The following is a 16588-nucleotide window of genomic DNA, read 5'->3' as shown; positions in this document are numbered from 1 at the left end:
CAGTGATAAGAGTTTTCGTGCCGACAGAAATGCTGCAATGTGATTTGCGGTGGTGGCATGTGTGTATATCAACAAGGAATGGTGTAAGTGCTTAAATCCAACTATTGCTCATCGCTAGTGGAGTTAGTTATTGTTAAATGCAGACCCTTTTATTTACCTCGGGAATTCACTACCGTCTACACTATCAGCGTTACCCGCTAATGCTAAGAAGGCTCTGAGTGAGCTTTACAGAGCTATTAGCAAGCTGCAGAATGCTCACCCTGATGGACTGTTTATCATGCAAATCTCAAAACAGTGCTCCCAAAATTTTAATCAACATGTGAACTTTGCTACGAGAGGAGCGAACATGCTGTATCTTGTTTACACAAACATTCCCAGCACATATTGTGCCCCCATCTCGGCTACTCAGACCACATCTCTGTTGTGTTGATTCCAGCATACAGACCACTCATCAGACGCTCTAAACCAGTTCTGAAACGGATTAAAACCTGGCAAGCAGAATCTAAAAGCAGGATCTCTGCTCTTCAGGGCTGTTTTGAGTGTACTGGCTGAGAAATGTTTAGGGAGGCTGCAAGCAATGGCGATTCCATTGACTTGGAGGAGTACACATCATCAGTGACTGGCTACATCGAGAAGAGCATTGATGATGTAACCGTCTCCAAGATCATCTCCACACATTCCAACCAGAAGCCATGGATAAATGCTAATGTGCGTGCTCTCCTGAAGGAGCAAGACTTTGCCTTCAGAGCAAAGGACCGGGCGGCTCTAAAAACAGCATGGGCCAAACTGTCCCAGGCTATCAGAGAAGCAAAGCACAACTTACGCTAAAAGAATCCATGGCCACTTCCAGAAAAGTTGTGACTCAAGGCGCATATGGCAGGGCATTCAAGTGATCACCAACTACAAGACAACTTTACCTGATGGTGATGCCTCTCTACCAGATGCGCTGAATGACTTTGTTTTGAGGCACAGAATAACACAATGGTGAGGAAGTCCACCCCTCATACTAATGACCCGGTACTCTGCTTCACCACAGCTGACGTGAGAAAAACACTTTTTAGAGTTAACCCATGGAAGTCTGCTGGACTGGACAACATTCCAGGCAGAGTACTAAAGAAGTGTGCAGAGCAGCTAGCTGATGTCTTCACTGATATCGTCAACATCTCTCTGAGCAGCTCTGTCATTCCAACGTGCCTCAAAACAACGATTGTCCCGGTGCCTAAGAAGTCTGTGGTTGCCTGCCTCAATTACTATTATCCCGTTGCACACCAACTGTGATGAAATGCTTCGAGAGGCTTGTCATGAGGCACATCAAGTCACAGCTACCACCTTCACTTGACCCATTACAGTTTGTGTATCGTCCAAACCGCTCTACGGACAATGCTATCACCACAATTCTTCATCTCACCCTCTCACATCTGGATTCAAAAGGAAACTACGTCCAAATGTTATTTATAGCAATTTATAGAAAAGCTGAGCCTGCTGGGCCTGAACACCTCTCTCTATAACTGGATCCTGAACTTTCTGACAGGCAGACCTCAGTCAGTCTGGATCAGGAACAGTATCTCCAGCACCACCATACTGAACACTGGAGCTCCTCAGGGCTGTGTACTCAGTCCACTGCTGTTCACTTTGCTGACTCACGACTGTGCAGCGATGCACAGCTCCAATCACATAATCAACTTCGCTGATGACATTACCGTGATGGATCTCATCAGCAAGAACGATGAGTCAGCATACAGAGATGAGATGCAGCAGTTTAAAACTTGGTGTAGAGCCAACAATCTATCTCTGAACGTCGATGATTGTTGACTTCAAGTGAGCAAAGAGTGACCGTTCTCCACTATCAATTGACGGATCCAGGGTGGAGACCGTCAAGAACACCAAATTCCTTGATACAGTGGTACAGTATAAAGTATTTAGACCCCCTTAAATGTTTCACTCTTTTTTATATTGCAGCCATTTGCTAAAATCATTTATGTTCATTTTTTTCCTCATTTATGTACACACAGCACCCCATATTGACAGAAAAACACAGAATTGTTGACATTTTTGCAGGCTTATTAAAAAATAAAAACTGAAATATCACATGGTCAAAAGTATTCAGACCCTTTGCTGTGAAACTCATTTAACTCATGTGCTGTTTCTGATCAGGCGATTTCTTCTGATCATCCTTGAGATGGTTCTACACCTTCATTTGAGTCCAGTTGTGTTTGATTATACTGATTGGACTTGATTAGGAAAGCCACACACCTGTCTATATAAGACCTTACAGCTTCATAGAATCTTGAGCACCTTACAAAATCATGAGGTCAAAAGGAACTGCCTGAAGAGCTCAGAGACAGAATTGTGGCAAGGCACAGGTTACAAAAAAGTCGGGAGATAGGAGAAAGTTGTAGAAAGTCAACCATCACTGCAGACCTCCACCATTCTGTGTTTTATGGCAGAGTGGCCCGACGGAAGCCTCTCCTCAGTGCAAGTAACATGCACGGAATTTGCTAAAAACCACCTGAAGGATTCCAAGATGGTAAGAAATAAAATTTTCTGGTCTGATGAGACCAAGATAAAACGTTTCGGCCTTAATTCTAAGCGGCATGTGTGAAAAACCAGGCACCTGTCCAATACAGTCCCAACAGTATGGTGGGAGCATCATGCTGTGGGGTGTTTTTCAGATGTAGGGACAGGACGACTGGTTACAATCAAAAGAAAGACGAATGCGGCCAAGTACAGGAATGTGCTGAATGAAAACCTTCTCCAGAGTGCTCAGGACCTCAGACTGGGACGAAAGTTAACCTTCCAACAAGACCAAAAGGCACACAGCTAAAATAATGAAGAAGTGGCTTCACAACAACTCCAAAACATAACTTTGTGATAAGCCAAAATGATATGAGCTGAAATAAATAATAGAACAATTTTAAAACAAATTTTACCTCATGTTTAACCACATCAAGAGCCAGAAGCAAGTGTGAGAAGGACTAGATGCGGTGAGGCTGCTCACGGTGGATAGATGAGCACTAAGCACCTAGTGATCACGTGGAGCTCATGGCTACGAAATCAGTGAAGCAAATTTTTAAGTAGGCATTATCTTTATTAATAATCTGCAGATTTTAATTTTTAAACCACTACATTCTTGTCTAAAATACTGCATTTCATGGTACAATAACATTTAGAAAATTTTGGCCAGAAGCCTCTACCATGACATGAATTTGCATCTGTTGTGAAGTGAATTTCACGCATAAATGAAGTAAACTCAAATTGTTCAACCGTCCAACTACACACAAATAACAACTTATTAGCGCAAGACGCATCTAGTGTGAACGCCCGATTACAGTTAAACGCATGCCTAAAATAAATTTTCCTGTTTCTAAATGCAAGCCTACTAAAGGGTCATTTTAGTAGTTTTAGTAATTTTAGTAAAGCCAGTAAAAATAGGGCTCATAATTATTATTATTGTTGTCAGCTCTTAAGTCATGTTATATAAACTCATCTTCAATGACAGGTCATCCTGTCCTTCTGTCAACCTGCCCTTCTGTCACAGTGAGAGAAGCAGAGGTTACACTTTTCACTTTGACACAGAAGACTTCATTAACTCACTAAAGAGTCAATGGACAGTAATTGCATTTATCGTAAAAGGGATGTTGCCTTTCTCAACAATGGATTCCCCATGGTTTAGGAAAATTATCACGCTGCATAAATGAGTGACTATGTATGTGATGAGAAAATAGAATGAGCTAAGTTGCTAATGATAATGCTGTGTAGTTATTTATATTGTCTTTTTAATGATAGGAGATGACAAAACTCTGAACCTAAAATACACACCCCCACCTCCCCATCCAGAAATGTGTTTCCAACACGCTCATACCAGTTTGGAATAGCATTGAGAATAAAAAGTGCAGGAAAAGCTAAGAGCAGTTTACCATGTTGCAGTGACTGCTGATGCACAGTCTGGCACAAGAACACTACCTCAGTCACTCTACATTACATAGTGTTAAAGGCTGTTGTTGTATACTTTAGAAAAGCCTAGCCTGTTCTCAAAGAACAGCAGCAACTTCTTAGTTAGTTCTATATATATAAAAAAAATTCCACTATTGCCACCACAATTCTTTTGTATTCATACCATGTTCCACTGGGGTTAAATTAAAAATGTTTTTCTTTTTTATTTACAACCTTTCAGCAGGCCAGTAGGCATGTACATTTTTAATTAATCTACACGAGCAGGGGGACAAGTTAAACATTTTAGTTTGAATTTTATTTTATACTGTGCATTTATATTGTGCATTTGTAATTGATTTATTCTTTGAAATGTTAATATTAATTTATGCAATTGCAAGAATTTTCATTACGGTGCATCCCTAATATAGACCGTAATAAGTAAAGTAAACACTAAATAAAAAGTTGAATTTCTACATTAATTTAGTAACAATAAAACAATAAAGTACATTATATACTAGTACTAAATTTAAGCTTGTATAAATAAAAGTTTAAACTATATTTTTGAAGTATTATTTACTTGGAATTTTAGTTTATAAGGGTTTACAAGTTAGTTTACAAGTAAATATCAGTTACATCAAGTTATGATCCCGTTTTCTCATCATGCACTGGGGCATGAATAATTAAAAAGGTCGAACCTTTCACTGTTTTTGAGTTGTATTTAAATTGTTTTATGGTTACCTTTGTTGTTAGGTTTAGTTTAGTTTAGTGACATCTGGAATTAATTTTCTACTCATTGTTAATTAACATTAACACTCAAACACTATCCACATTGAGTGGTCATGTTATCTGAATAAGCCGTCTATTCACCTACTTATATGTTTGCAAGTAAACCACATGCTTTTTCCAAATGCTAGATTTATAAGTTGTGACCTAAACTGAGATATAAATGTACTTATTTTGTAATTTTGGTGAATCAGAGATAATTTCCAATGCTAAACATTACTTAAATCCTACTCCAATTTTTTTTCAGTGTAGTACCGTTTTGCAAATGATTAGTTAATCATCATCTAATCACTTGTAAATGATTTATAACTCCATATTAGCATCACTTATTAATCTTATCTATGAGCACATAGTTATGTTTTGTAAAGGATTGGTTCGTTAACTAATCACTTATAAATGCCTTACAACTGGACATTATTTTAAAGTGTTACCAATATATTAAACTGAGATTGGAAAACTGGACATTGCATTGGTCTCACACAGATTACAATCAAAGAAAATACGAGACAGATCACACCAGTCCGGGCTGGGACTCCAGGGAGATAACTAATAAAGTAATGTAGAGTAAGCTTAAACTGATCAGCAGTCACTCCCCAATTCTGAGCACATTCATAAGGTTTTACATAAGAGATACTCACTTTGTAGAAAGCCTGAAGGTCACCGATGGGTGGAGAAACAATGAGATAATTTGGGAACTTGTCTTGCAAATGAGCAATGAGCATTCCAAACTGTGTCCCCCAGTCCCCAACATGGTTCAACCTGGCAGAAAAAATGAAAAGACAAAACAACAAAAAAGCAATTAAGCACTATTGAATACAAAGATTTCTGCTAGCCTAGTAGAAGAACATTTTTCTTAACATTGAACATTGCTGTGAATGATAATGATTACACTGATTGGTGGATTTAATTTTGGAGATTGTTAATAATGTAGTACTTCCTTAGGAATTTTGCCCTAAAGCTGGGGTTGGCATTAACACCCGCAACCCCACCAAATGGGTAACATGGTCACTCCCACTAGCCACTCTGGCAGGTTGAATTTACATACAGTAACAGAGCTTGACATTAATGCAAGTAGATTTTACTTCACTGATTCACGTTTTAATTTGTAATCATTTGAGTCAGTGGTCCATTAATAAGGACAGGCACTTGCTTAACTCTTGAATGAATCAGCTGTTTGAATAAATCATTTGAAGGCATCCTTCAAAGACTCTACTGCTACCACCTACTGGGGCTTACTTTCATTGTAGCTTATCTTTTAATTTTTTATCCAACATTTCATATATATATATATATATATATATATAAAATATTTTCAGATTATTATTTATGATTTTGAGTCAATTTTATGATATTATGCAATATTTATGAAATTTTAATTATAATTTTCTCCATATATATATATATATATATATATATATATATATATATATATATATATATATATATATATATATATATATATATATATATATATATATATATATATACACATTTTTTTTCTTTCTTTACATTTTGTAAAATACATGCAGTTTTTCACATTAAAATAGAGTGAGTGTCACGGTGTAGTTGAGGGAAGGAGCGCTCGATGAAGATGTAATTTTCTACACAAGAGCAACTAATAATGCAGGCAGGCAAGCAGGCAGATTTCCACACACATTAAAGACGAGACCAGACTATTTAACAGAAGCAAACTGAAACTTATATACACACATACTTACTAAATTAACTAGACACACCTGAACACAATGAGACAATTAACAGAAAGTAGGGCAACAACAACAAGAGAAAACAACAACAAAGAACCGAAATATGTTACAGTGAGTAAATCCATTTTTTTGAAGTGAGAATTGGGCCATCTGAAGACATTAAAAAGTGTAATGTTGGTTCAGCGCCACTGCATTTTTGTTTCCAGGTGGAACATTAAAGGATTGCAAAACACGCATCTCCCAGAAATCCTGTATAATTTAATCAATCTGATGACAACCTCCAAAGCCCTGAAGTGTGCATATGCGCATCAGACAATTATGATCAGGAATACTTTTCTCAGATGAGACTGGTGAGAATTAACTAGAAAATTGATGCATATTGGACATAACGACGGATAACTCCATGTGAGGAAGAAATAATGTTCAAGTTATATCCCCCTAACAAAATGTAGGCAAACATTATCTCCTTAGGCAAGCAGGGAGTGAAGATGATGTACTAGCAAGAGTAATTAAAGAATAATTACAAATGTAGCTATGGTACCTGCGACCCTAGAGAAATGTGATTTAGTAGGCGAGTCAGTGAGGAAGATGCCTTTACAAATACAGAAATATTTCTAGTTACAGCGTGGATAACCTGTCGATCTAAATATAAATATTAATGTGTGTGTGTGAGATCGATACAAGCGAGTAGGCTATACACATATATGTTTGTGTATTGTGTGTGTATACACTAAAGCTGTCAATGTTAACACATGCAATTAAACAAAACAAAAAAAAAGGTTAAAGGGGTTAATATTTTTTAACGCAAATCAATAATTTGAGCCCAACTTCTTGCCATTAATCGCAGCACTGAAGGTTATCTATCATTATTATTATTGTTTCATAAGGATACAGCGAACCAGTATTGCCAGGGTCATAGTTTTACACACAGTTGAGATATTTTGTAAATGTAGTCATGGGAAAAATTACAGAGCTGTTCATGGGTTTTATTTGGTTACTTTTATAATGTACTGTGGTCATCCAAAGTGTATATAAACAAATAAACATGAAAATAGATCCTTTTACTAATGCGGATTATACGTTGAATGCAAGTTATATCTGGTGATCATAACATGACAAACAATATGATTTTCAGCCATGCGTACATGTTAAGATTTTTTTTTTGAGATTCCATTTTTTAATAGATTGGCAGAATTAGTATTAACATATGTATGCACGTGTGTCTGACTGTTGTTTATTAAATGCAATTTGCAAAGCAGCAATGACTGGGGTTCGAGCAATTTAAGGCCTTTTGGGTTTAGGCCAACCTTGATGTATTGCAGACAGTGAAGCACAAACGAACAATAGGCTCACAGTCACACACACAGAAATTAAATGGCTAATCTATTATATTAATACAAACACACAGACACAAACATAGGCATACATGAACAATACATTGTATGGCAATTTTAGGTATTTGAAGTAAATAATAGGTGATAGTGTTGCAAGTCTTCTCTTTTAAAATGTTTGTGTGTCATTTTACATCACTTTGCATGATTGTAAAGAGATTGTGTCAAATTTTAAACAAGTTTTGTTAATTTGTAAAGTGTTTTTGTTCAGGTTTTATAGGTTTTTGGTATACTTGGCCGCACCCCTTTGTACATGACCCCGTTATAGCTAACCAAAGGACAATATGCTAACAACAATTAAACATGTTTTTGATTTATTGATCTAGAGAGTCCATAGAATTGTTCTGTAGTGACTAGTTCGCAATTTTTTTAACATAGCACAGAATATTTAATGAACAATTAGACTGACAACATTAGACATGATAATCTAATGTTCATGTGAATATTTGAAATTTGTCATTTTCCATAATAATGCTGTGTTTTGGGGACCTTTGTAACGGTTTAAGCACTACCTATGGTTGGATCTCCATGAAACTTTGGATAATTGTTGAGTCACCTGACATGTTTTTACCAAGTTTCATAAAGTTTTGGTTTTATAAATCACTCCCACAGTTTGGACCAAGATGCTGCATACCTATTTTTTAAGTGAGCTTATACACATGTGTAGCGTGTTTGGTGAAGATATCTCAGTTCGTTCCAGAGTTATACTTCAAATAATATTTGGTTAACGTTAGCACAGACGTTTTTTTGGCTTTTGCGTCAAAATCTAAATTTCTAATTTTTTTCATCCATAGAATATTTCTGCAGTGGTTTGGTTTTGATCGGGCGGAAAACCTAGGACTAGTTCACAAAAGTAGGTTTCAGATATAGATCAATTTTGCAAAAAATGGTGTGTTGTAGAGCGAAAAAATTAAAGTCATGTTTTTGAGCCTACGATAAATGGTTTACGAGCCAAAAATGCCAAATTTTATTTTTAGTGACTGGCTCATTACTTAGAAAGGGGGTGACCCTTTAGAACCCTTTTCAAACCCTTAAGAGACTTTTCCAAGTCCCTAACAACAAGCAATGACTTATGACAGAATACATCTGAATTAAAAATCAGATTTCAACAGAGTATATTAGTTAATATTTCAAACTTTCTTACATAACAGAATACTATAGGGATGCACCGAAATGAAAATTTGGTGCCGAAACACAAAAATGCTTTGTAATGATTTACAAAATACAAAAGTCATTTAGTAACTTCTGTAACTGTGACTTTTTAATTAAACAAATTTTTAATGGTACTGAATAAAAAAAAATTATAAATTGCATTCTGCATTCTTGCCTGAGAAACTTTTTAAAACTACATTTCATGACACAATAACAGGAAAGTTTTGGAAATCAATGTTTCATAATTCCACAGAAACAGAAAAGAATGCAAACTGAGAAATGACTATTGTCTGTGTTAAAATATAAAATGATAAAATACACATATTTTTGTGTGTTTGCGCACTCACGTAAATAAGCCAATGCAAATAAACTCATGGACAGCAGAGCAAAACAAGGGATTCTGTTGAATCACGCTAAAGTAACAATTCTAGGCAAATAAATCTTCAATGAGTTTAGCTCCACATTTTTGAAACCCTTTGCTGTACTAGGTACCCTTACAGAAGGGTAACAAAAAAGTGGTATGGTATGACTTGCTATTTTGGTACCATTGACAACTTCTGACAATGGAAAAGTACATAACTGCAGTTAATGCACTCAGAATTAACATGAACTATAGGCTATTGTCTTTATCTTCTTATGTTTTTCCCCTGCAAGTTATCATAATGAAGATCACATAAAATTGGATTGTTAAATAAAAAAAACATTACCTTGTACGTTCACTGGTCTTCAGAGGCAAAAAAAACATTTCTAATTCCTGATAACTTTAAGCATGAGTATGAAAAGAAACATGGCTTAACTTCATGAAGACATGCTGAACGGAGAAGTGGGTGTTTGTGACGAACTAGAAGACTGTTAAGGGAGTCTCTTTGCAATGGATTAGCATTTTGAAGCTGTCTTGAGGTGAACAACAAACAAGTGTGTGTGCAACAGAACTGAGAATGGACTCAACGTTTGTCTGTGTGACCAAAAATGTGTCTCAAGGCTGATTAGGCGCTTGTCTCCAACAGATTATGGCAAGTGTGATTACAGATGAATTTATATACCTGCTGATGCTGCAGGTATGCCATGATATACCTGAACTATATTTGAGCTCCATTCATCGCTCAAACTAGATTTCAGTTAGGACCACTCTGTTTGATTAAGATTAGCCTAGAGGTTCTGAACTTAATATTTGGCAGCAGGCTTTGCTCCTGCTCCTGGAGAGATACCGTCCTGTAGATTTCAGCCCCAGCCCCTATCAAACAATCCTTATTATCAAACTAAACAAGGTGTTAAGAGCAGAGGTCTTCTCGAATCCTAAAATTCATACCCGGTATTAAAACATTTAAGATTGAGACATTAAGATTAGCTTCTTCTTTTTTTTTTTTTTTTTAAAGTTGAACTTCACAGTTAAACTTCACGACTAATACACACCAACCTTAGCACCTCATAACCCAGGAACTCAAAGAGTCGACACATACTGTCTCCAATAATCGTGGACCGAAGGTGACCCACATGCATCTCTTTTGCAATGTTAGGTGATGAGAAGTCTACAACAACCTAAAAAAAGAAAAATACAAATGATGCAATTTTGAAAAAGTACAAATAAAAACCACTGGATAAAACTGCATTGTAGTTTATATCACTATTTTACGATGCATTTCAACACTAAAGTGAAACTCCTACCTTCTTTTTCTTCTTCAACGATGGAGGCTTCACTCCATTCACAAGCAGGTTTGAGAGGAGTTTAGAAACAAACATCCTCTTGAGATGAACGTTGATAAACCCTACAAACCAATATGTACTTTATTATTTTATTTATTTATTTATTTATCAGTAGGGGAGAAAATGGTCTTGGTTTTAATGATATTCTGAACAAACCTGGCCCTGCGATTTCTGTTCTCTCAATTAATTCATTGTTGGGAATGTTTTGGACAATCTTCTCTGCTATCTCCCTGGGGCTGACCTTCTGTCCTTTAGCTTTCATCATCTTAAAACAAGTACATTCAAATATGTTTGAAGAGACAAAACAGAAGAGTTTACTCAAAAATAAAACTGACCTGAGCCATTGCCATGGCACTGTTACACTGGTAATCACCAAACTTGGCCTGCTGGTTAGGGGCAACTGCAAGTGGTGGATTCTCTAGGCCAGGGTAGGTGGTATTGATGGCCTCCCCAAAGATCTGTTGCAAAAGCTGGTTTATGTTTAACATAGCCTTGTCAGTTTGGCTCATCTCCTCCTGTAGACTCTGAGGAAACACAGCGTAAACATGTAGTAATGTTGAATGCAAGAACAGACAGGCAGGAATCAGTATCAACAAGAATGACAGTCATATACAGGCACAGGTTTAAGGCCAGGATAAATGTACAAGTAGATAAAGCAAAGTTAACAAGGCAGGCGATTAAGGTGGCAAAAACATTAGATCAGAATTGTAAAAGCCAAAACAAAACAATACTTCGCACTGGGCTTAGTAAATTCTGTGTTTAAATAGTAACTGAGAACAGGTGTGCCAACAATCAGTCCGTGTATGGGCTCATGGGAAATGCAGTTTAGATAGCATTCCACTAAAACTCTGGTGGAGGAGGAATGGGAGTTAGAATACAGATAAGTTCAGTGAAATTTAGTGATGAGTGTAGGGCAGAGGATCTGACATGCACATTTTCTCTAATTTTTTCTGACCCATTTCAGTCTCTACTAATGAACTGAGGAGTGGAAGAGTAGTGTGTTAGATAAGAGAGACAGTGCTGGGATGCTCCAGGACAGTTTGAAATCCACTTCAGAAGTGCTGTTAAAGTAACTTATATATAACATATTACATGCACGCACAGTTTTAAGACAGTTTTAAAATAACCTTTTGAGTAACTTCATGCCATAACTGACCACGACATTAAATGCATGTACTATCTTTCGTGATTTGATAAGAAATGATACTGGATACAACACGTGCATGCGGTGCGAGCCAGATGAAACTGATCGATGCGCCTGAAACATCTCAAATTTGATGTGATTGTAAAGATGCTTCATGAGTAAAAAAAAAAAAATTACAGAAATACCAGTTATGAGTAAAGTGGCAGCATTAACGGTGTTAAATAATTTTAACGTGTTAAACTGAAAAAATAATCACCTTTAATAACAGGTTAATTATGGCAGAATCTAATGTAATGTAATGTAATGTATTCAGGCTGTTTTGGTCACCATTGACTTCCATAGCAGAAAAAAAAATACTATCGAAGTCAACGGTGACAACTGTTCCTTCAGTTCAGCACAACAAAGAAATTCATACAGGTTTGGAACTACTTGAGGGTGGGTAAATGTCCGTTTTCATTATTGGGTGAACTATTCCTTTAGGATAGTCAATGTAACACAAACTTAAATTAAAGGAACCAGTTCATTAAAACTGATTCCCCTTTTGTAAATGTCCATTTGCAATGCTAACAACCCAAAATTTCCAAATATTCAAAAAAATTCCCCAAATATCACGTACTAAAATCTAGCTTGTTTTAAATTAAAAGATAAACTTTTAACACAAATTTGGGGGGAAATTATATATTTTTTCTTCTTATTGTTGTTCCATAAGCACCCCCTGTTGTCAAAGAGTGAAAATCTGCCTGATTTTGAGTAAATACAGAAATTTTCTTTTTTGGGTGAATTGAACGGAAAGGCTGTAATATTACAAATAACATGAATTTCAACCAAAGCATACATGTTAAGGCCTTTACTCAGCAGAAATATGACGACAACCGATAATAAACACAGATTATGATTTGTGTGCGATTTTCTTGAGATTTCAATATTTTCATAACATGATAATTTTTACAACCATACAAAAAGCTATAAATAGCATATTTTAACAACAGTAAAAGTATGGAAGTTATTACGAACACTCAAATGCTGGTTTAAAGTGAGTTTTGAGTAAAATTGTACTAATAATCTTATAATTGTCTTATGTAGCGTGATGCTAATGATATCTCTAACGCAGATCCAGAACAGGTGCAGTTTATCTTGTGCTTGTTACCATTAATTAATGCACTCTGAATTAACAAACTAATAACTAACATTAACAAAGTTGAATTACTACTTTAATAATTGTGTTAGTAATTGTTTGCTCATGCTAATATATTAATGCAAGCAAATTACACTTTATTGTAAAGTATTAACCATTTCTTAATTTCAACACATTTACTACTTGCATTAAAACCCTAGCATTTTAAAATTTGTGGTTAATTGTGATTAATCACACAGTCCATTGCTGTGATTAATGAGATTACATTTATTAATCAATTGACAAAAAGAAATATTACTGAGATTACAACAAACTAAACCACTAAGATCCTAGAATTATGGTCTTAAAAGTGCAGCCGCTGGTATATCATACAAAAACGTATATAATAAGGCCGTGAAACTGCAGTCTCCAGTAATGCAGGAACATACTATTGGATCCACCCACCACAGTGTCACATATTCACATATGTGAGAAACACTGCATGCATCATTTGCAGATTGTTTTATGATCCTATTACAAGGTAATAAAGCTTTAAAGAACAATCTATATGAATATTTCCACTAACAACATTATTTTTCAGTAAAATATTAGTTTAATGTCTAAAATGTATTATATGACTTAATGCATTAGGTCACAAACTTTGCTACACTACAATGATTTAAGAAAAAGCATATCACACTCACTCTTTTCAGAATGTCCAGGCGATACTTCAGACGAGAATTCTCCTCCCGCAACTCATCCAGCTGTGAAGATGTGAAGTTCAGCTCCCGTGGATCTCTCAGCCTATCTATTTCATCTTGGAGCAACTTGATTTCTCCTTCCTGGATGCCAAATTAAAACCATAAACAAATCTGAAGTAGGCCAAGAAAAAAAACACCTTGAACGTCAAACAGTGCATATCTTAGTTACAAGGAAACGCTTCAAAGCTCAAACTAAGTATGGCGTGAATGTTGTCATAATTAGCACTTCGTTTAACACTTCGTTTTTGTTTCACTTTGTTTGATTTGTTTCACAGTGATTACAAGTCCAAATCCATAGGCTTATATGAAACAGCATGCTTTTTCATTGTTAAAGTATGCTGTATCATATATTTGATGCACAAATTTTGATGCTAACATATTCAAAACTTCCTTCTGCCCCTGGTTTACCTATTTAAGTAAAAGTCTTTTTGTTCATTAAACCAGATCGCTAAAAAGCCGCATTCGTGTAATAACTCACAACAGCAAGTTCACTAGATGTTACGATTTATCGTCCTTTACAAAAACACCGGCATAGGTTTTAGTTTTGAGCCGAGTCAAACAAAATAACCATCGTGACTGTAAGACATACATGCGTGTTTCAGTGTTCGCCGTCAGAGAACGAAAAGCACGTGAATATATGAACACTACGTCTAAAATGTTTAACGTTTTAATAAAAAGCTGACCTGTTGCTGAAGTCGTAAAGTATAGTTGGCAACAGGGTCACCCATTTTCTTCCAGAAAAAAAGTGAGGTACAAACAGCCACAATGTCTAAAACTGTTCACTTCTGCAACGTGAAGAACTGCTTTAACCGGCTATAGCACGTCACTTCCGATTTCCGGGACCATCCGGGACCATCCGATAGATGCGTTTGTAAAGCCAATACATAAAAAGCATCGTAAGTGCTCGTAGCTCCATTGGTTATAATATGTCTATGGTGTATTTAAGCTTACGATGCCTGGAAAAGCAGCCCAGAACGATTCGTTGTGCAACAGTCAGATCCCGGAAGTAAAAGCTCTCCAAATGAAGAGTTCAGTTCTCCATGTATGGGAATTTATTTTTAACGATTTAACTTACAAACGTTTAAAGACAGAACTACTGTGAGCTACAAGGTTGCTAATCTATCGTTAATCTTTCTGTTGAAATCGGATTTTCTGAGTTGAACCCGAAACCTACCAGGCAATTTTTATGCATAAACAAATGTTATTATTTTACTATTCTGAAGCAGATATTTGAAAAAGAAGTATTATCAAAATTAATTAACACTTACAAATACGTCCAAGTTACTGGTGTTAATCTGGCACCTAAAGCAATTTTTTTTATTATATGACAGATTTAACTGGCAGCATTTATCCAGTTGTCACTAAGACTGCAAAATGCGAGGCAGCTTTGAGGTGACTGAAACCCAATGACGGGGTTATCTAGATGAAGGCTGAAGGATGACCCATTTAGATGTTGCAGTTGGTCATTCCAAATCTGTGAGTTCTTGAATATTGTAGATTTACAATTACACTAATTAATTCAAGTACTACAAAAAGGCTATAGTCCATGTAAGAAAAATGCAAGAGATTGGGGAATCAGTTCAAAGCTGCAGTTGAAAATTGCTCGCCAGTTCAGCAGATACAGGATAAGTCTCGGCGTGTTTGAAGCACACTCACCTTTGTTGAGTAGCATGTTGTGTAGAGAGAAGAGAATTGGTTCAAATGTCACTTTAATGATGACAACAAGTTTAATTAATGTGGGTCTGATGGAAAACATTGTTTGTCATAAAACTAGAGAAAGACTGAACCCCAATTCAGTGAAAGGTGGAGGAGAAGGTAAAGGTGAACTGTTTCTTGAAGCTAAGAAATTGAAATAATGAAATGAAGTGTCCAGAGTCTTGATCTAACCCTGACTGAAAATCTGTTATAAGAAACCAATTACAGTTACCAAATTATGGAAGAGACAGGAAGAAGTATGGACTGAGATCACACCAGTGCAATGTGAGAAACGAATGTCCTGCAGCCGCAGATATACAAGAAGTCAAGTAAAGCAAGACCTCCTACACTTTGTACTGATTTTTGACAGCTGCAAAACAATCCACAATTTTAAATGTAATCATCTTTTATGCTAAAGTATTCTCTAATTTTGATCACTGTGTTCCAAAAAACTTGAAAAACTTGAAACTTGAAATTACATGGTTATTTAGTCAAACATGTTAGTAGAACAATAAAACAAAATAAAGAATGAATGTATTGTTCTGTAACTCTAACCTTAGAATTCACAACAGGTCTGTCTTTTTTCCAGATACTTTGCCATGTAGAAAAGTTTTTACTTACAGAACTTAAATTTTGCACTCTTTATAGATAATAAATAAATGGGTGATATGGCAGCTATGGGGCAAATTGAGCCAGATGCGAAGCGGAGGCCCAGATAACAATTTTTGGTTTCCAGATTGTTCTGGGAATGTAAATTTGCTCCCAGAAAGTTCTCAGGAACTTTCCTTTTGGTTAGCCAGGAAAATTTTCTTAAAATAAATAAAACGTTCTGAGAACAGGTTAGCCAGGAAAGTTTTCTAGAACGTTTCCTGTAGGTTTGGGGAATGTTGCATTTATGTTAAGAAAACTTTACTGGCTAACCAAAAGGGAATATTCTATATAAGTTCCTAGAAGGTTCCCAGAAAGTTCTCTGAAGATTGTTAGAATATTCTCATACCCACCCACTAAGCAAAGGTACATCGAAACAATATCCCCTGAAGAGCCAGAATAAATTTTTTTATTACATCCACTTGACGTCGATAGAGGATATAAATTCGGTTCAGATGTGCTCATTCACAAGGTTTGAGGGGTCTTTATTCACATAAACCATGGGGGCTTTTAGGATGCATTAATGTTTTTTTTTGACAGGGACATCCTGAAATGTG

At 36.0% G+C, this 16588-nt stretch overlaps 1 protein-coding gene across 1 annotated transcript in view; it reads right to left on the bottom strand.

Moving 5' to 3' along the window:
- Positions 1-14667, bottom strand: part of rars1 (arginyl-tRNA synthetase 1) — a 28751-nt gene extending 14084 nt beyond the window's left edge. Inside the window, 7 exon segments of the mRNA XM_043234614.1 lie at positions 5355-5475; positions 10383-10504; positions 10631-10731; positions 10826-10934; positions 11005-11193; positions 13632-13769; positions 14372-14667. Of these exon segments, the coding sequence (XP_043090549.1) occupies positions 5355-5475; positions 10383-10504; positions 10631-10731; positions 10826-10934; positions 11005-11193; positions 13632-13769; positions 14372-14416 (825 nt within the window). The 5' untranslated portion in view covers positions 14417-14667.
- Positions 14668-16588: the final 1921 nt, after the last annotated feature.

Source organism: Puntigrus tetrazona, unplaced genomic scaffold (genome assembly GCF_018831695.1).
Source record: "Puntigrus tetrazona isolate hp1 unplaced genomic scaffold, ASM1883169v1 S000001179, whole genome shotgun sequence".
Classification (NCBI taxonomy): Eukaryota; Metazoa; Chordata; class Actinopteri; order Cypriniformes; family Cyprinidae; genus Puntigrus; species Puntigrus tetrazona.
This window is presented reverse-complemented; position numbering and strand designations above follow the sequence as displayed.